The sequence below is a fragment of the Panthera pardus genome, unplaced genomic scaffold, assembly GCF_024362965.1.
Source record: "Panthera pardus isolate Hobbes unplaced genomic scaffold, ASM2436296v1 HiC_scaffold_10, whole genome shotgun sequence".
Lineage (NCBI taxonomy): Eukaryota > Metazoa > Chordata > Mammalia > Carnivora > Felidae > Panthera > Panthera pardus.
The window spans coordinates 111,390,486-111,411,942 of record NW_026526655.1 but is presented as its reverse complement, the minus strand read 5'-3'; the positions used below and the strand labels follow the sequence as shown (position 1 = coordinate 111,411,942).

The 21,457-nt window shown below is 44.5% G+C and overlaps 1 protein-coding gene across 1 annotated transcript; it reads left to right on the top strand.

Moving 5' to 3' along the window:
• The first annotated feature begins 11,418 nt into the window (after positions 1 to 11,418).
• LOC109278825 (serine protease 40) lies at positions 11,419 to 20,297 on the top strand. Its single transcript, XM_019469514.2, has 5 exons — positions 11,419 to 11,534; positions 12,344 to 12,506; positions 14,477 to 14,751; positions 16,342 to 16,508; positions 19,816 to 20,297. The coding sequence occupies exons 1-5, from the start codon at positions 11,420 to 11,422 to the stop codon at positions 20,131 to 20,133; spliced, it is 1,038 nt and encodes a 345-aa protein (XP_019325059.2). The 5' UTR covers position 11,419; the 3' UTR covers positions 20,134 to 20,297.
• Positions 20,298 to 21,457: the final 1,160 nt, after the last annotated feature.

Genomic DNA, 21,457 nt, shown 5'->3' with positions numbered 1-21,457 from the left:
AGAAAAAATTGAATAGATGGACCAGTGAACAGAATGAAATATGATTGAAATTACATCTGGTTTCCCCTAGAAGTTGAACTATGAAGCACTTTATAGTCTGTGAACTAACCAGGCTGGGAGACTTGTGGTGTTCCCCTAGAGCACGCTTATGTGCCTTGGTCAGGGGTTGGTGTAATGTCCACATTCTCCACTAGATGGCGGTGTTTACTGTAGTGGGGCGGATGGTTGTGGTGCATGTACTGGTGTAAGTACATGTGAGGGAGAGGTGAAAATGGTGTCACCCAGTTACCTAGTCTCTAGTATCAGAACTCTGTGCTCTCGCCAACCAGCAATTGAGCACTCCTCCTTTGTCTCCAGCTTCCATCCATTCCCCACTTTTATGCTGTCTGTGACCAAGCCATCACCCTGCCAGGTGTCACACCTCCTTCCTGAGTTTTATCTTAGATGGAGCTGTGTTTCCAAACTCCTCACTTCTGAGGGTACTGCGGCTTTGACTTGCTCCGACCCTCTGGGGGAGGATCTCGCTGAGCAATGGCTGGGTGCCAACACCCCCAGGAACGTTCACGTGACTGTGCTACTACAGATGCCCAGAGACTATGGCTGGGTGACAGCCTGCCCCAGAAGAAGTTTATGAGATCATGTAGCAGCAGCATTTCAGGGATTATGGTAAATCACAACACACATCTAGCCCCAGGCTTTACCCTTAACATCCTTATTCCAACACCAGCAAATGTGGCTGTTCTCTGGGGTCCAGTGGGACCTTTGCCTAGGAGAAGCCACAGAACTTCTACCAAATGTCCTCCCAGCAAAGGAACTGCCTCTCCCTGTGTGGCCCAAGGACCCCTCAGACCTTGCTGTCTACTCCTGGGGATTCACTCTTCCCACCAGAGCTCTGCCAGGTATGGAGCTGAGAAGTTTCAGACTCTGCAATCCCCTGTTTATAGTATTTATACCATTTATCTTAATGGTATTTAAACCCTCCCCTTTCTCAGGGATGAGAGAGACAAAGAAACTTCCATGCAACTCTGCCATCTTGGCCCCTCCCTAATATTTGCTTCTTTTATACTCTCTGAATTGTTTTGTTTTTCCTTCCCTCTTCCTTACTTTTTCTTGCCCTTTAATATTTTCTTAACCTTAACAAGAAATCTTCAAACTTTATAAGAGAACATTTGTAGTGCTTTAGGGATTTACATGAATGAAGTCCTAAATTTTTCTGCATGAGTCATGTAGTCCTTAATAGATAATTTCATGAGTTATAGCTGCAATCTCAATGACTATATTTTAAAGAAGAACTTTAATATATTGCTCTAAATTTATTTGGAATAATGGAGGTTCTCTGAAAAAAATAATAAAGAAAATAATGATTGGAAACAATTATTGTGTCCTTTTTAGGGGGAAGTACTACATAGCTGCACAAAATTTGTACCTGAGTAGCTCTGTCAACTTCCTTCCCCCTAGTAGAGATCTAAGGGTCCAACTTCCATTTTGTATTTTATCTGTCCCTGTCAGTAGAAGACCCCAGTACTTCTGCTGACATAAACTCCAGAACCTTGTGGTCCTTGGGTGGATTTCATTAGGTTTCACTCTATTAGATAAAGCCACATCCACACATATTTTTGAGATAATTCTTTCTCTAAATTGGCCTCCTGTTGAGAAGTTATGTATATCCCTCCCACCTCACCACACACAAAAGCTGAAGAATAAAAGTACTACACCTCTCCCTAATATAGTCTGAGACATAGAGGACAAGACTGAGAGTTTTGAATGGAAGCTGGAGAAAGTGACCAGAATGGGCAGGGTGGGGAAGCAGGATGACTGGGCCTCAAAGGGGGCATCAGGTGTGGGGAATTGGAGACATTTCAGAAGCTAGGAGTCACTACTGGGCAGGAGCCAGGGCATACCAGGCAGGTGGGTCTAAGGACAAAGGCAGCCTGCCACTGAAAAACCACAGGAAAACTGTTTTCAGGAAATGTGGGAGATAAAGGGAACTTTGGAGAAGATGGGGTATAGGACATTTGCTGCTCACCATCTGAGCTGCTTTTGAAGGTGCTCAGGGTGAGGGAAGGACATGTCTGGCATTGGGACATGTGCCTTCCAGGCTTCCCACGTGTCATTTCCACAACTACGCACATGAGAAGTTTGCAGGTGAGGAAACAATCCAAGGAAAACCCAACAATTATGCAGGAAACTCAGGGCCAGGACTCAACTCCAGGTCTGCTGGTGCCCCACTGTGTCCTGCTCCTGGTCAATCAGAGCTCTAACCTTTTTTCCGCCTACCTCAACTCCATGCTGTTTCCAAGGAAGTACAGAAGATAGGCTTGGGACAGGGGTGCCACCATCATGAAATCGGTGGTTTTGGAGAGTGGAGAGCACCCTGTGAGCAGTGGCAGGGTGCTAGGTGGGCTGTGGGGATGAACTATCCTAATCCCCACCTCACACATAAGGAATCAGCATCCTCAAGAGGCAAAGTGGCATGCAAGCAGGGTCTGTGCCAAGACTGGGCCCAGTTAGCAGGATCTAGAACCATGACAGTAAATGATGAGGAAAATCAAGGCAAGAGAAATATAGTTTAAATTAAATCACACAGCTTGTAGCCCACCGATAGACACCTAAAACATTCAGAGTGACCTTCCTCAAGCAACTCATGGCTGTCTTAGTGTCTTAGTGTTTTGTTTTATTAAAAGCTAAATGTAACGATATCTTAACAGCAGCTAGTCCTTCAAGGTCCTGAAAGCCTGGCTTTCAAATTCCTTAGAAAACTTATTTTATCTCCCTCCTTCCACATAAAATAAAAAAGGAGATAAAGAATAGGCATAAAGAGAATAGATTAAATATGTCTGCTTAAACAAACGAAGAACCAGAGTAACCAGACTAGAGGAGGGAATAAATAAGGAAAAAAGGAAGAAAAAAAATATGTATAATAAGAATTGTCCAAAAATTAAATCAGAAAATGAAAAATCACTGGGTGCCTCGGAACCAGTGGCAGCACTGGTCTGGATGAGGGCCTGTCTAGTCCATCATGTTAATCCCACTCCAGTAGATACAAAGTTACCAGGTGTGGAGGGGCGTGGTTTTCTATAGGTGGGTCCCACCTCCACTGTGGGCCCACTGTTGGTTCCCTGAAGCCCCCCCTTGTTGGTGATGGGGAGAAAAATGGTGACACCCCAGTGTCTCCTCCACAGACAGAGTGACCCAAACCACTCTGTTCAGACCATCCTCACAGTGCCACGGGTGTGAACGAGGCGGTTTGTCCTGCTCTGTTGACTCCCATGCCTCTCTGGCACTCAGCTGGGATTTAAACCCTGATGTCTTAAAGAGTCCCTCTCTGTGTGCCTTGTTTCTTGGGAAGTGCTTCTCCACACCTGGACATTTGACCTCTGGCTGGCAGGCATAGGCAGTCTTTGTCCTTTGAATGGTTATATACTTTCTTCCCACTGCACTCCAGGGAGGGGATTGCTTTCTCCCACTGCAGACTGCACCTCTGAACTAGTTACTGAGCCCGGGGCTGGCTCCCCTCCTCCCCAGGTGTGCGAACAGGTCAGCTGGCCCCAGTTGGAGAAAGCCTTGAAGTTAGAGATTGGATCTCTGTCTGTCCCATTCCATGGTTTTTCTTTTGTCCAGATATAGTCCTACACTTCCCCAGCCTCTCTTTCTCTTCCCTTTGTTTCTCCATAGAAGGAGTTACCACCCCTCTATGCCCACACCACCTGTTTTTTCTCCACCAGTTTGCAACACACACTTATGGCCCTCCAGGTTGTCCCCGTGGACACCTGGAAATGTCTTTATCCTAAATAATGTTTTAAACCACTTATTTAACAATCTTTTCTTTAAAATCACACAATTAAAATAAAGGGTGTTCAAAAGTCAAAGTTTTTATATGCTACCATCTAGTGGAGACTAGAACATACTCTATTAATTCCATCTGAAAATGCATTCAGATCTTTTGTTCGTAAGACAGAAGTAAGAGGAGTTTTGCTTACTGCAATCATTTGAAGTCCTTCTCAAAGTATAATCCAATGACCTGGGGTATCAGAATTAAGTGTTTAATCACACAGTTTCCAAGAGCCCATGAGAGGGTGGCCCAGGAATATGCATGGTTTAAGCCCACTGGAATTTGAAAACTAATGTTCTATCTCCTTGAGAGGCATGGTATGAATGTAGGCATTATCATAAATCTAGTGTCTAGTTAGGATGCAAATCTCTAAATCTTGATGGGATGTATATATTGAAATTCTCTTTTCTTTATTCCAGGGTTTAAAACAAGTAGAAAGTAAATATTCAATCAGTTTCCTATAAACTTAAGAAAAAGGATCGTGTGTGCACCTGAGTGGCTCAGTCAATTGGGTGTCTGATTTCAGCACAGGTCATGATCTCACTGTGTGCTGACAGTTGAGAGCCTGGAGCCTTCCCCAGATTCTGTGTACCGCCCCCTCCCCCCCCCCCCCCCCCCCGCTGCTCCACCACCCATACTCTCTATCTTAGTTATTGGAATGAGATAGTCTCTCACTTCACATACCATGGAGTAATAATATGGAAAATAATGAGGCAAATAAATATGCTCCAATGTGAAAGATCTTATAACAGATCAAAGATCAGATGGTTCTATTATCCTCCAGATATGATGTTCATCCTTGACTCCAAGGTGGCTGCTACAGCCCCTGTCATCACATATGGATCCCACCTGGAGCCCCAGTCTTCAGTCTGGGAACCGTGCTGCCAATGGAGCCAGTCATCATTTATGTTTTTATAAAAAAAGATTATTCTTTCATTTTTTTCTACTGTATTTTTTACTTTTTTGTAAATTTTTAAAAATTCTGTTTTACTTTCATCATTTCATTTTATTCTATTTTTTATTTTCAAAAATTTTCCTTCCCTCCCCAACCATTTTCTTTTCTTTCCCTTTTTTCTCTATTCTATCAAGCTTATTTCAACAACCAGACCAAAAAACACCTAGGATTTAGCTTCCATTATTTGATGTTTTTGTGCTGTTCTTAATTTTTCAATTTTAATTTTTAATTTTATTAATTCTTTGTCTTCCTCCAAAATGGCAAGATGAAGGAATTCATTCCAAAAAAAAGAACAGGAAGGTATGACAGCCAGAGACTTAATCAATACAGATACAAGCAAGATGTCTGAACCAGAATTTAGAATCACAATAATAAGAATACTAGCTGGGGCTGAAAAAAATCATAGAATCCCTTCTTGCAGAGATAAAAAAAAATAAAGTCTAGTCAGGACAAAATTAAAAATGCTTTAACTGAGATACAATCTTGAATGGATGCCATGGTGGCAAGAATGGATGAAGCAGAGCAGTGAATCAGCAATATAGAGGACAAACTTATGGAGAATAATGAGGCAGAAAAAAAGAGGGAAACTAAGGCAAAAGATCACGATATAAGAATTAGAGAACTCAGTGACTCATCAAAAATGAATAACATCCAAATCATAGGGGTCCCAGAAGATAAAGAGAGAGAAAAAGGGATAGAAGTTTTTTGTGAGCAAATCATAGTGGAAAACTTTCCTAACCTGCAGAAAGACACAAACATCAATATCCAGGGAGCACAGAGAACTCATGTTAGATTCAAGAAAAACCAACCATCAACAAGGCATATCATAGTCAAATTCACAAAATACAGAGACAAAGAAAGAATCATGAAAGCAGCAATGGAAGAAAAGTCTTTATCTTACAAGGAAAGACAAATCAGGTTCACAGCAGACCTATCCACAGAAGCTAGGCAGGCCAAAAAAAGAGGGACAGGATATATCAATGCGCTGAATTGGAAAAATATGCATCCAAGAATTCTTTATCCAGCAAGGCTGTCATTCAAAATAGAAGGAGAGATAAAAAGTTTCCCAGACAAACAAAAACTAAAGGAATTCATGATCACTAAATCAGCCCTGCAAAAAAATTTAAGGGGGACTCTCTGGGGGGAGAAAAGATGGAACAAAACAAAAAAGACCAAAGCAACAAAGACTAGAAAGGACTAGCGAACACCATCAGAAACTCCAACTCTACAGGCAACATAATGGCAATAAATTCATATCTTTCAGTACTCACTCTAAATGTCAATGGACTAAAAGCTCCAATCAAAATACATAGGGTAACAGAATGGATAAGAAAACAAATTCCATCTACATGCTGTTAAGAAGAGATTCATTTTAGACCTAAAGGCACCTTCACATTGAAAGTAAAGGGATGGAGAACTATCATGTTAATGGTCACCAAAGGAAAGCCAGAGTAGCCATACTTACATCAGAAAATCTAGATTTTAAAATAAAGACTGTAACAAGAGATGAATAAGGGCATTATATCATAATTAAGGGGTCTATCCACCAAGAAGTTCTAAAAATTGTAAACACTTATGCTCCAACTGTGGAGGAATGCAAATATATAAATCAATTAATCACAAATAAAGAAACTCATTGATAACAATACCATAATAGTAGGGGACTTCAACACCCCACTCACAGCAATGGACAGATCATCTAAACGGAAAATCGACAAGGAAATAATGGCTTTGAATGATGCACTGGATGAGATGGACTTAACAGATATATTCTGAACATTTCTCCATAAGGCAGAAGAATACACATTCTTCTCAAGTGCACATGGAACATTCTCCAGAATAGACCACATACTGGGACACAAATCAGCCCTCAACAAGTACAAAAAGATCGAGATCATACTGTGCATATTTTCAGAACACAATGCTATGGAACTCAAAATCAACCACAAGAAAAAATTTGGAAAGACAACAAATACTTGGAAATTAAAGAACATCTTATTAAAGAATGAATGGGCTAACCAAGAAATTAAAGGGGAAATTAAAAAGTACATGGAAGCCAATGCAAATAACACCACAACCCAAAACCTCTAGTATGCAGCAAAGGCGGTCATAAGAGGGAAGTATATAGCAATCCAGGCCATCCTAAAGAAGAAAGAAAGGTCTCAGATACACAACCTAACCTTATATCTTAAAGAGCTGGAAAAAGAACATCAAATAAACCCAAAACCAGCAGAACATGGGAAATAATAAAGTTTAGAGCAGAAATTAATGCTATTGAAATAAAAAAAAAATCAATGAAACCAGGAACTGGTTCTTTGAAACAATTCACAAAATTGATAAAACCTGGCCAGTCTGACCAAAAAGAAAAAGGAAAGGACACAAATAAATTAAAACAAGAATGAAAGAAGAGAGACCACAACCAACACTGCAGAAATACAAACAATAATAAGAGAAAAGAGCAATTATACACCAAAAAATTGGGCAATCTGGAAGAAATGGACAAGTTCCTAGAAACATATAGACTGAAACAAAACGAAACTGAAACAAAAAGAAAGAGAAAACTTGAACAGACCCATAACCAGTAAAGAAATTGAATTAGTAATCAAAAATCTCCCAAAAAACTAGAGTCCAGGGCCAGATGGCTTTCCAGGGGAATTCTACCAAACATTTAAAGAAGCGTTAACACCTATTCTTTTGAAGCTGTTACCAAAAATAGAAATGGAAGGAAAACTTCCAAACTCATTCTATGAAGCCAGCATTACCTTGATTGCAAAACCAGACAAAGACCCCACTAAAAGGAGAACTACAGACCAATTTCCTTGATGAACATGGATGCAAAAATCCTCAACAAGATACTAGCCAACTGGATCCAACAATACATTAAAAGAATTATGCACCATGACCAAGTGGGAGTTATACGTGGGATGCAGGACTGATTCAATGTCTGCAAAACAATCAATGTGATACATCACCTCAATAAAAGAAAGGACAAGAACCACATTATCCTCTCAATAGATGCAGAGAAAACATTTGACAAAACACAGCATCCTTTCTTGATAAAAACCCTCAAGAAAGTAGGGTTAGAAGGATCATACCTCAAGATCTTAAAAGTCATATATGAAAGACCCACTGCTAATATCATCCTCAATGGGGAAAAACTGAGAGCTTACCCCCTGGGGTCAGGAACAAGACAGGGATGTCCACTCTCACCACTGTTATTCAACATAGTGTTGAAAGTCCTAGCCTTAGCAATCAGACAACACAAAGGAATAAAAGGCATCAAAATCAGCAAGGAGGAAGTCAAACTTTCACTCTTTGCAGATGACATGATACTCTATATAGAAAACCCAAAATATTCCACCAAAAACCTGCTAGAATTGATCCATGAATTCAGCAAAGTCACAGGATATTAAATCAATGCACAGAAATCGATTGCATTCCTGTACACCAATAATGAAGCAACAGAAAGAGAAATCAAGGAATTGATCCCATTTGCAGTTGCACCAAAAACCATAATATACCTAGGAATAAACCTAACCAAAGACATGAAAAATCTATACACTGAAAACTATAGAAAGCTTATGAAAGAAAATTGAAGACACAAAAAATTTGAAAAATATTCCATGCTTATGGAAGAAAAAATGTTGTTAAAATGTGAATACTACCCAAAGCAATCTACATATTCAATGCAATTCCTACCAAAATAACACCAGCACTCTTCACATAGCTAGAACAAACAATCCTAAAATTTGTATGGAACCAGAAAAGACCCCGAATAGTGAAAGCAATTCTAAAAAGAAAACCAAAGCTGGAGGCATCACAATCCCAGACTTCAAGATGTATTACAAAGCTGTAATCACCAAGACAGTATGGTACTGGCACAAAACCAGACACTCAGATCAATGTAACAGAATAGAAAACCCAGAAATGTACCCACAAATGTATGGCCAACTCATCTTTGACAAAGAAGGAAAGAATATCCAGTGGAATGAAGACAGTCTCTTTAGCAAACGATGTTGGGAAAACTGGACAGTGACATGCAGAAAAATTAACCTGGACCACTTTCTTACACCATGCACAAAAGTAAGCTTGAAATGCAAGAAAAACCTAAACGTAAGACAGAAGCCATCAAAATCCTAGAGGAGAAAGTAGGCAAAAACCTCTTTGACCTCGGCCACAGCAACTTCTTACTCAACTTGTCTTTGGGGGAAACAAAAACAAAGGAAACAATCATCAAAACTATAAACTAAAAGGCAACCAATGGAATGGGAGAAGATATTTGCAAATGACATTTCAGATAAAGGGTTAGTATCCAAAATCAATAAAGAACTTATCAAACTCAGCACCTAAAAAACAAATAATCTAGTGAAGAAATGAACAAAAGACATGAATAGACACTTTTCCAAAGAAGACATCCAAATGACTAACAGACACATGAAAAAATGCTCAACATCAACATCATCAGGGAAATACAAATCAAAACCACAATGAGATACCATCTCACACCAATCAGAATGGCTAAAATTAACAACTCAGGCAACAGCAGATGTTGGTGAGGATGTGGAGAAAGAGGATCTCTTTTGCACTACTGATGGAAATGCAAACTGGTGCAGCCACTCTGGAAAACGGTATGGAGATTCCTCAAAAAATTAAAAATAGAACTACCCTACAACCCAGCAATTGCACTACTAGGTATTTATCCAAGGGATTCAGGTTTGCTGTTTCGAAGGGGGCACATGCACCCCAATGTATAGCAGTGCTATCAACAATAGCTAAAGTATGGAAAGAGCCCTAATGTCCATCCAGAGATGAATGGATAAAGAAGATGTGGTATATATATATATACAATGAAGTATTACTCAGCAATCAAAAAGAATGAAGTCTTGCCATTTGCAACTGTGTGGATGGAACTAGAGAGTATTATGCTAAGCAAAATTAATTGGTCAGAGAAAGACAAATATTATATGACTTCACTCATATGTGGAATTTAAGATAGAAAATAGATGAATGTAAGGGAAGGGAAGCAAAAATAGTATAAAAACAAGAGACAGACAAAACATAAGAGACTCTTAAATATAGAGAATAAACTGAGGGTTGCCAGAGGGGTTGTGGGTGGAGGGATGGGCTAAATGTATAAGGGGCATTAAGGAAGACACTTGGGATGAGCACTGGGTGTTATATATAGGGGATGAATCACTGGAATCTACTTCTGAAATCATTATTGCACTATATGCTAACTACCTTGGATGTAAATTTAAATAAATAAAAATAAATAAATAAATAAATAAATAAATAAAAAGCAAATAAATAAATATAAATAAATAATGAAATAAGCAAATATTAAAATTAAAAGAAAAGGCAGGAGAAGGATAACCAAGAGTCTAAAGGGCAGAGCCAAGAGTCACAGAGAATTCTTTCCTAAGGCCTTGAAATCTTGTCCAATAGGATATACAAACTTATGCACAAGTAACTCCTTTGTATTCTCCATCTCCCCTCCTCCTCCCTCTTTGAATGGCAATGTCTTGCATTATCCTAGGCCTGTCCCACCATTGTGTGTTGGGAATGTTGGGTAGGTAGTTTCTTTAGTTTTATAGGTCCTCAGATGGAGGAAAAATTTTGGTTAAGAACTATGTTTAATGGATTAAAGCTAGGAACCTCATCCTCACCTAACTTAGAGGATTTAAATGATGAGATTTTGCACTTTGAGCTGATGAGATACTGATGCTTACATTTAGATGACTAGTTTGGCTCACAGATTGGCCCCTGTTCGCAGAGGTCAAGGAGAGGCTAGAAAAAGAGGCAGGCTGCTGCAGATCGGTAGGTGGCAGGTTTAATTAGCAAGAGAACTTAAATATGAGGCTTGTCTTGGGTGTCCTTGAAGCAGCTCCCACTTGGTGGGCAAAGCATACATTCCAAGGCCAGGGGAGAGAGTGAGGGGCCTCTTCTGCCTGGATCTAGCTCTAAGATCAACCAGTGGTCATATCCTCTCAGTGACCTTCTCTAACAGATGAGACTCTGAATTTTGAGTTGATACTGTAATGGAATGAGACTCTTGGGGACCTTGGAATATAGTGAATGATTTTGCATTTGGGAAGAACATAAGTTGTTGGCAGCCAGAGGTTGAACTCCGCATACAACCCATACCCTTGCATAATGCCCTCTTGCCACCTGTGACTATAATGAAATATCCACCCCATTACTATGCCATGCTGTATTGCTCAAGTGAGTTTAAGAAAGAGATATTATCCATAGTGGGTCTGACCTAATTATGTGAATGGGGGAGGGGTAGAAATGAGTGCATTGGATCTTGAAAGCGAGTTAGAAATATTTGGTGACATTATATAAGCACATGACCTCTGACCATTAGTGCATATTCCTAGGCATACACCATAACCACGCTGTGTCTGCCATCAAACTGGGGTCCTTTGGCAGAAGACTCTATATGTCCTCTGCTTCTCCCATCAGCCTAGGGGCTCTGGCATCGTGTGTGGGCCCATTTCCTCCTCCTGGTACCCACACAGGCTGCAGGGCAGGAGGCGACACTCCCCACAGAGGGAGACGGTTTCCCAGCAGCCCTTGCGGCCTCGCGTGGCGCAGGCCCCTCGTCTGGGAAGACGACGTGGACTGGCCCGATGGCAAGCGCCCGGGCCGAGGGCTCAGGCCCAGGCTGGCAGGGGGCCTGCGTGCTGGCCACAGCCCTGCTCTGGCTGTTGCTTCGTGCTGAGCCCGAGGGAACTGCTGCAGATGGTGAGTGCGGGGGGGAGTATGGTGAGGGGCGTCAGGTTCCCCCACCTCTCAAGTTTCCCTCACCCACCCCACTGGCCAGGAGGACCTCTACCTGGCTGAGTGGGGCCCTAGAATTCCTGGGTTCCCCTTGGGCACGGTCAGGGAGACCCATGGCTGAGGAGACCAGGGCACCCCCTCTTCTTGCCAGCTCTTTCCTTCTAGATCTCAAGCCTCCTCAGTTCAAGAGCAGAGGTTCAGCACTGGCCTGTGTGGGCCCCCAAAACCTCTTCATTTTAAGAACAGGATGCAGTGCTTCAGGAGAATTATCAAGCAAAATGTGCTCCATTTGGCCTCAGTCTCCCTAGAATATTGGACTGAGGTGAGAGGGGTGCAACCACTTAATCCTCAGTGGCCCTGAGTAAACAGCATCCCTAAGTAAGTCCTTAGTTTCTGGGACTTCAAATAATGGTGTGCTAGTTAAGTGAAATAAGGTCTGGTGAAGCACCTGGGGCAGCACCACCTCCTGGTCTTGACTTGCGCACCCCAGTGATATGCAGATGTGTACCTCTGCAGGTGCCTGCACCACAAACCTCACCCCCCCTTCTTATTGAGACCCACAGGCTGCTTCCTTAGTACTACCATCACCAGCGAAGCCAGGTGGCTCTTTGTTACATGAGCCATGTCTCTTCACCCTGGGCCTTGGATTTCCCAGCTGAAAAGTGAGGAGGGGCCACAGTGGCCCTGTGTCCTGTTGATGCTGACATCCAGAGACACCAAGGCTGGCATCCATAATACCTCATGGTGCCTCATGGGTAGGATTGTCTCCACAGTGTGTGGGAAGCCAGCAGTAACTGGGAAGATCTTTGGTGGCCAGAATGCACCGGACCGTCGGTGGCCATGGCAGGCCAGCCTGCTCTACCACGGCAAGCACATCTGTGGAGCTGCCCTCATAGATGCCTACTGGGTGATCTCAGCTGCCCACTGCTTCCAAAAGTGCGTGTTTCCAATGGGCCCAATGACTTGGGTGGGATTGGGAAGGGAACACAAGATGGACAGAACAGAAGGGGGAGAATGATGTCCCAGACCTTTTTCCCTAGGCTTTGTTCCTGGCCACCACCAGGTGTCTGTGTGCACCGTTGGCCCTGCCTTTGACCGAGCATTCCCCTCTACTTGGAATGCCATCCCTTCTCACCACCTTACTCCAGTCTCCTGACTCTCTGAGTTCACATCTCCCAGTACAAAGGCCATTTACCTTATCTCTTCCTTCAGGGATGTTCCCATCTGTCCCCCTCCTCACACTTTGGTAATATCAAGATGGTATGGTTGTCTCAGCTACATGTACATTACTTGTACATAGCTAAGTGGAAATTAACTTTAACTGTGATTATCAGTAAGTACTGGAAAACAAACTTTAGTTCCAAAGTCATTGCCTCCAGCCCACTTTTTGTCTTCTTTAAACTTTAGGATTCTGAGTCCTGTTCCCACTCAAGGTAGATTCTGCATTCTACATCTTGCCCAGCTCTAGACAGGCCAACAAGATGTCAGTGGGTTTGTTTCCTCTTGTGCAGATGGTAGTGGGTGTGTAGTGTCCCTGGCTGAACATATGGCACAGGTTTTAGGCTTTAAGTCAGAGCAATAGTTCTAGGGTCCCCACTTTCCAGGGCTGGGGGAGCATTAGAGCCTGTACAAACTGGGCAATTATTTTGTCCTCTTCCAATCAGGCTGTTCAAAGGTCATCATTGGCACAACTGCCAGAGGCTTCCCTGGGTCCTAACCACCTGCACATTCTAGCACATTTCTCCTTGGAAGCATCATGGGACTCTGGCTGTTTAACCAGCATCCAGAAATTCCTGTCACTTCTGTAGAAATATGCGCCTAAGAGCAACTGTGTTCACCACAGTCTCTATAGGTCAGAGTGAGGCACGAAGCAAATGGCCTCTGTCCTCAGATGGGACACAGATAGTCAGGAGAGTGGGCTGCATCTCAGGTGTATCCTGGGCTTACTCTGTGCCCAGAGGGAGTGGGGAGAATATCACACTCGAAGTCAGAGGAGGTAAGAGCCACTGGCATCAACTGGCTTTGAGAACCACTTGGGTTCTGTTCATTTATTCAGCACTCATGGGTGGTAGGCCCCTTGTGAGGCCCACTGTGGAGGATGTGGAGAAGCAAGACCCACCTTGAAGTTTCTCATCCTATCAGGAAAGTGACACATGAACCCAGCTACTGTGCTGCAGGATGGAAAGACCAGAATATGCAAGAGGGTAGACCCTGAGCCAGTGTCAGGAGAGGTACCATGGGCTGCAATCAGAGGAGGGGCTTGGAGCTAGTACGGACTTGTGGGAGAAGAATCCAGTCACATGGAGTCTGGGCAAGGGAGCAGCACAAGCAGACCATGTATGTTGGAAAGCTGCTCACATTCCAGAAACAAGTTCAGTTCCATGTGCTCGCTTGTTTGCTCCACACAGGCTCATTGAGTGCCTGTCTCCAGATGGGGTTCATCCTTTAGGGAAGTCTGAGTGTGAAGAATGGGAAGAGGGAATGGATGATTCTGCGCTGAGAAATGGGGTCTTTGAGAACCACTCCAAGCCATGGGACCTTCCAATGGTTCTGGTCAGAGCTGGGAAGGAGCCAAGTCTCCTCTGTTCTATAATGAAGGGGTATAGTTTGATGTGCCCCAATGTTTCTTTCCAGCACTGAGATTCTCTGCTCCTTTGATTTGGGGGCATACTGGGAAAGCCATCAGAAACTTTCAAAGGACAGATTTCCTGAGGCAATAGACAGACAAGAATCCAGCCCACCTGATGAGAATATTAGGAAGGGAGGAGAGAGCAACCTCTGGAATAATGGTCATGTCTGGTTGCTTATGGGGTTGGTAGAGTTGGGAGTAGGCAGTCAGGTGAGAGTGCAAGGGTGTTAGCCCAGTGCTCAGAGGAGACAGGTGATAATACAGCCTCTCACAACAGGCCCCATGAACCATCTGACTACCAGGTCCTGCTAGGGTACCATCAGCTCCAACATCCCACTGAGCATAGCCGGCAGATGACAGTGTATCGAGTCATTGTTCACAATGACTTTAACAAGCGCTACTACATGGGCAGTGACATCGCTCTGTTGCAACTGCCTCTATCTGTGAACTTTACTTCTCACATCCTTCCTGCCTGCCTGCCGGGGCCTACCATGAAGCTGCCCCTTCACAGCAGCTGCTGGATAACCGGCTGGGGGATGATCACTGAGGATGGTGAGTAGGAGCAGGGCAGGCAGGGAGGGTAAGGGTGGTGGAGGAGGAAGGTGTGTTAACCATTGTGGGGCCCTTCCAGCCCTGATACCATTTCCTTCTAAAGCTTCAATTTCCTTCTGTCATGCTTCAAAAAGTCTGAGCATATCTAACTTTTGGAATCAAGAACTTGGGCTCTTTGACTCCAAGCCATTTAGGATTCCACTCTGATTCACAGGTCCTGCATGAGACCATGTCAGGCCCCTCCAAAGCTTCCTCAGGCACCTCTTGGGCTTCCCCTACCATGGAAGGTACTCAGGGAAGCATAACAGTAAGGAAATGAAAACAAGTTTGCTTGTTGGCTTGAGAGGCAAAGTTGGGTGTTTCTGGATTAAGAACATATTCCTATGTGAATCTCACTTCCCCTCATCCATTAATTCAAGTAAAACTTGTCTGTTCTGCCAGCTTGCTGGGCTTGTACATTTTTAGGCTGAGAGAGAAGAAATGGTGGGCAAATATTTTTTTAACACAATGGAAAATGCTTTTAATTTAGGAAAATGTAACATAGAGTGAAAAAAGCAGAATGTAAATTTGCCGTGATTTGTAGGGTCATAGGGTCATGATGTGGCAGAGTATCTCACTGGAGGTATTTGGGGCAAGATTTCCTTTGCTGTGCTCTGGCCACAAATATCAATCACACTGTCTAGTCATGAAAACAGCCAATGCTTCAACATTTCCAAAGACACCCTCTTGGGAAGCACTGTCACTCATTAAGAACCACTGGCAGAGCAAGGAGGATTCTGCAAAACTGGTCGGAGGGTAGGAATTGGGGTATGAGGGGAAGTTGCAGGCTAGAGCAGCCAGCAGGTCAGGGAGCATCTGACATCAATGATAGACTCAGCCTGAAGCTGTTCTGTCCTCTCCCTGACCACAGTTGCTGGGCCTGGGTTGTCCCCGAGGACATGTGAGAGCTGTACATGGCAAGCACTCCACAGGACGGAGCTGTCACTGTGACACTGAAAACACCAGTCTGACCTGTGAGCAATCTGTGGAAATAGAATCCACATGGAAAGCATCCACAGACCAGCTGCTTGTTGAGGCTGGGCCATGTCTTATTTGACATACTACCTCACCCCACCCAGCATCCATTAGGTGCATCACTGGAACCTGGGCCAAGCCAGGACTCTCAACTTCCACCCTCCACCTCTACTTCTATATCTGCATAGCTGCCGGATTAATTATTTTCAAAACACAAGGAGACCCTTCAGTGGTTTCCCAGTGTGCTTGAGAGAAATCCAAACTCCACACACTGGTGAAGAGGCCTTGCTCGCTCTGGACCCTGCTGTGACCTTGTCTCATTTTTTTCAACTCCCACGCCACTGCAGCCACCCAGACCTCCCTCCTGGCACTTCCCACTGCAGACCCCTCACCTTTGCTCTCTTGTCTGCCTTAAATGTCTTGTCCCTTCATCTTTGCAAGTCCTCTGAGAGACTTCCCCAATCCTGTCAGTTGGAAATGGCAGCATGTCCATTAGCAGGCAGGTTGGGGAGGTAGCTAGCCCCTCTCTCAGGCTCCAACCCACATCTGACCTTCCCCCACTCCTGACCCCTGCAGATTTCCTGGCTGCGCCATTTCAGCTGCAGGAGGGAGAGGTTGGCATCATTGACAGTGAGGTCTGTAAAATGTATTTCCAATCGCCAGACTCCAGCAGCAGTGAATATTCTATACACGAGGATATGTTTTGTGCTGGGGACCTCATGACAGGAAAGTCCATCTGCAGAGTAAGTGAGATTGGCTCTGTTTATCAAGTGGGAACTCCCCTCTCCCTTTGTGTCTTCTCTGGATCCTGCCCCTGACTTCCTCCTCCTAAGCTCACCCCCCAGCCTGAAGTGTCAGAACTGAAGTTCAGAAGACCCCAAAGAATACTAGTTCATTCCATACATTTCTTCGTTTAAAAAAAAACGTTGTTGAAGAATAGCATGCATAGAAAAGGGCATAATTTAGACATGTGCTATTTGATGCATTTTTAGAAATTTGCACAATCAGGGACACCTGGGTGGCTCAGTCTGTTAAGCGTCCGACTTCAGCTCAGGTCATAATCTCGTGGTCCGTGAGTTTGAGCCTCATGTCCGGCTCTGTGCTGACAGCTCAGAGCCTGAAGCCTGCTTCAGATTCTGTGTCTCCCTCTGTCTCTGCCCCTCCCCTGCTTGCACTCTGTCTGTCTCTCTCTGTCTCAAAAATAAATAAACATTAAAAAAACTTTTGGGGCGCCTGGGTGGCTCAGTCATTTGAGCGTCTGGCTTCGGCTTAGGTCATGATCTCGCAGTTCGTGAGTTCGAGCTGCATGTCGGGCTCTCTGACAGCTCAGAGCCTGAAACCTGCTTCGGATTCTGTATCTCCCTCTCGCTGCCCCTCCCATTCTCTCTCTCTCTCTCTCTCTGTGTTAAAAATGAGTAAACATTTTTTAAAAAATTAAATAAAAAAAAAAGAAATTGGCACAATCATGTAACAACCAGCACCTAAAGAATCCTCCTGATACTTCCTTCCTGTTACTAACTCCCTGAGACTAGTCCTGGCTTCTGAAGCTCTGTGGATTAGTGTCGGGACTTACCTACATGGAATTATACAGGATGCATTCTCATCTGGTCAATATTATGTTTCTGAGATTTATGCATCTTGGGTGTAGTTTACATTGTTCACCTTGTTGCTGTATGGTATCCACTGTGTGAATATACTACAATTTTATTTATCTATTCTAGTCTTGGTGGCATTTGGATAGTTTCCACTTGAGACCATTACAAATAGATTTGCTGTGAACATCCTAGTGCATGTGTTTTAGTGCACATGGGTTCACATTTTGGTTGAGTATAACCCTGGGAGTAGAATTACTGTGCCATAAGATATGCACAGGTTCGTCTCTCACAGGTACTGAGGAGCAGCTTTCCAATCCACTGGTACCAGTTTGCACTCCCCCCAGCAGGGGCTGACAGTTGTGTTTGCTCCACATTGCCTCCAGTACTTCATGTTGCCCGCCATTTTAAATGTGATTTTTAATTTGCATTTCTCTGAGAATTTCTCTGTGAATAATGAAGATAAGCACTTTTTTCATATGTGTATTGCCTCTTTTTAAAAGTGTCTATTCAAATTTTTTTGCCATTATTTCAGTGAGATTGTGTGTCTTTCTCATTGAATTTTAGAATATGAGTATGGTATTGAATATATGTATTAAGAATATTTTCTCCTACTCTGTGGAATCCTTCTATTCTATGGTGGAGAAACTTGAGACCCAGAGAGGAAAGTGGATAGCTCAAGGTGAAGTGGCATGATCATAGTCAAACCTAGAAAAGCCTTGGAGCTATGGCCCCCACATGCTTCCTCATACAGAGCTCCTTCCTCTCCTGCTCCTTTTGCTACCCCTTTGTCTCTCTCCTTGACCATCTACCATCAGCTGAAAAACATACTGTCATGATGCCCATCTTAAAACACCTACACATACCTTCTCTTTTCCCCAGCTCTCTGCCCTGGGCCCTGATTCTCAGCCTGCCTTCCCACAGGGCTCACCCACTTCAAGGGCCCTCTCTGGCTTACTCACTTCTCTTTCTTGCCTCAGCCCATTCTATCAGACTTTTGTGCTCGCCCTTCCTCCACAGTTTTCTCACCAAGACAGCCAGATGCCTAGGTGCACCTCTGACCTCCTCCCACTTGGTGCTTGGCCATGCACCTTGCAGCACATCCCATCATACTTGAAGAGCAGCCCCTCTTATGTCTCCTGCTTTCTTCCTCCTCTTTCTGACCTCCACACACCAAGGACCCACCACTCAGCCCTTATTCTGCTTTTCCTGCCTTGCTCCATTTTTACCTTAAATGGAGGGAAAGGGTCAGGTAGGGCAAATCTGTGCCTCACCATTTCTTGCCTGCCTTTATCAGTCTCTTTCTGCTGCAGTAGTTCATGACTGGTCTCCCTGTGCTGATTTCTGCCCTGCCACATACTGTGCTTCACCCAGCCCCAGAAATCCTACCATCCTTTTAGAATCTGTATCAGGTCACACTACCTCCCTGCTGAGTGTCCTTCAATGTCCCTTCATCCATACCCTCCCAGCTGATAAGCCTGGGCCTGGCCCTGCCACTTCTCAGCCTCACCTGTGCCAAGCAGGCCGCCTACCTGTGCCTGCAAATTCCAGGTCAGGCCTTGCTCATCCCTCCCATCTCTGCTTAGAGGCTCTCTGATGGTCCAGTTAGGGCAGCCCTTCCTACCATTTACCACCCCCTGGGTGCCTCTGTTCCACATCTTGCATCTGTGCATGGTGTGTGCTGTACTGTCTGTGTTCATGTTCTGTCATATCAATGTCTCCTACACACAGGGTACTCGGTCATGTTTATTCAACAGAAGGCTGGAAGGGTGCTATGTTTCTTTGGTCCCTACTTTATAACCAATGAGATAGAAGCATTATGCCCAATGGTGCCTTCCTGCCTTGGAGTCCTGACCTCAAGGTCCTTAGCATTTTTCTGGGACCCCCTTGGGCTCCCTGCCATTCTGACCACCCTACCAGTTTGGACTTGGGATCACTTCTTTTCTGCTGAGCACATTTAACAGTTTGCGTTTTCTAAAGAAGCTCCACAAACCAGAGACCTTAATAAGTCAAAAACAAATGCCCAGGTGGGATGTTGTACTGGACTGATAATTACCCAGAGGCCTGCAGGCCCCATGGGACTTCAGGTGGTACCTTCACTCACTTAGGATTGGGAGCACAAAGGGCTGGTGTCCGATATCTGGAGTCTGCCTGCATATTCTCATAGGTCTATGACTGCCAGCTTAGAAGGATGCTCAGAGTCCCCTCCACAGACTTTGTGAAGTGAGCTCCAAAGCCTTACCCTTGCGATTTTGATCAAAGAGGTATGCAGTGGGACTCTGTGTCTGGATTTTTCAAATCCTCCATGTAATTCTGATGAGAACAATTCACAGCCCCACCTTGACATGAGGCTTCCTAAACTCCACTCTGGTGGAGGGCAAAGGCACTTCACACTGTCTAAACCATGTGTGTCCCCCTCTATTTTGGTCCCCATGACTCATGCTGTCTCTTTCCTCAGGGAGATTCTGGAGGCCCCTTGGTCTGCAAGCTGAATGGTGGCACTTGGTTTCTGATGGGGCTGTCTAGCTGGAGCCAGGCCTGCCGCTATCCCATAGGCCCCAGCGTCTTCACCAGGCTCACCTACTTTTCCCACTGGATCAGTGAGAAGCGGAGCACCTTGCCCAATCCTGATCCTTCTTTTGCTACTTCTCAGGACAAACCTCCTATTTTGAGTGACTTTTCTTCTCTGGGCACTGTCCTCAAGCCCAGCACCTGCATCACCCTTGTGTCTTTACAGACCTTCCTCCTACTGCTGATTTTCCTAATGATTCTGTGACAGACCCTGTGATGCCCCTCCTGGCCCTCCCCAACAAGCTTGTTTGCATTAATGCCAACAGGCTCTACATTCTTCTTAAATGTGCCCATCTCTGAGCAATCCTGTCCATCTGAAGCTTGCTCCAGACCTGATAAAATTTTAAAAAATATATTAAAGAAGCTTCCTGCTCCTGTTTCTGACCTATCAGAGCTACCTTCTGTCCCCACCCTACTGTCATTCAAGCTCCTTGGCACATGAAGTTCTCCCTGCTCCCTCAGCTGGGAGTAGGGAAGGGCAAGGACACTGAGGGCCTGGTTAGCTATCTGGAACTGAATCACTAGCCTTGAGGAGTCTTCCAAAGAGCTGCCATGGCTTAGGGCCCAAGGCCTCACCCCATGGAGGAAGTGGCATCCCCTAGGTCCCACAGAACACTAATGGCCAGTGCGATAGGGACGGGTCGTCCTACGGGTGGATGATTTGCCCTGAGCTGGAGATGAAGAAGGATACTCCAGGCCCACAGGTCACAGAGGTTCTATTTGAAAGGCTCTATTTGAAGTAGACTGTGAAGGGCTCTGGCTACCAGGCTAAGGTCCAAAATCACAGGTCAGCTGCCCTCAGATCTCTGCTGTTAGTCTATTCCCCTTGTACCCACAGTACCTGTCCTCCCCCTATCTCCAGGGGCACAGCCCCCCACCCCCTGGGAACCTGTCATAGCTTGTGGTTTGGCTGACCCAGGACTTGCTGGCCCAACACTGAGCCTTAAGCCATGTCCTGAACTGTCCCCTACAAATATGTCTGGGTCACAGAATTGTAACTAGTTAGCAGAATACTCAGAAGAGTCTCATAACCACAAGACCCACCCTGAATTCTTGGTGATCAGGGAGCAGCCCTCAACCATTGCAGATCCACTGTATCAAAATGCCATCAGGTGTTCTGTGCAAATTCTTTCCAATCTTGTTCCCCAGATAGCCTGGACTCTCACCAGCAGGTGAAAATAGGTGAAGTCACATCCACATGGTCACCAGAGTCTTGCTGGCTTTAAGCCCTCTGCTACTCATGCAGAGGTTTCCTTCCCAGCTCAGGAGTGTCTGGAAGTGATAAAAAAAAAAAAAAAAAAAAAAAAAGCATTCTCTCCCTATTAGTAGACTCAGTTATGGGGCTTCCTGGCTGGATTGCTGGGCCCAGAGGTGGCAGTCAGCACTTAGTTCAGATTTGGACCATTATCTACCCACTGCCCCTAGAACTTCCACTTACCTTCAACCCATGGTGGCTTTGTGCTGACTGTGCTGGGTTTCTCTCCCACAGTGACTTCTGCTTTGTCCATCAATAGCCATGTTTCTATGTG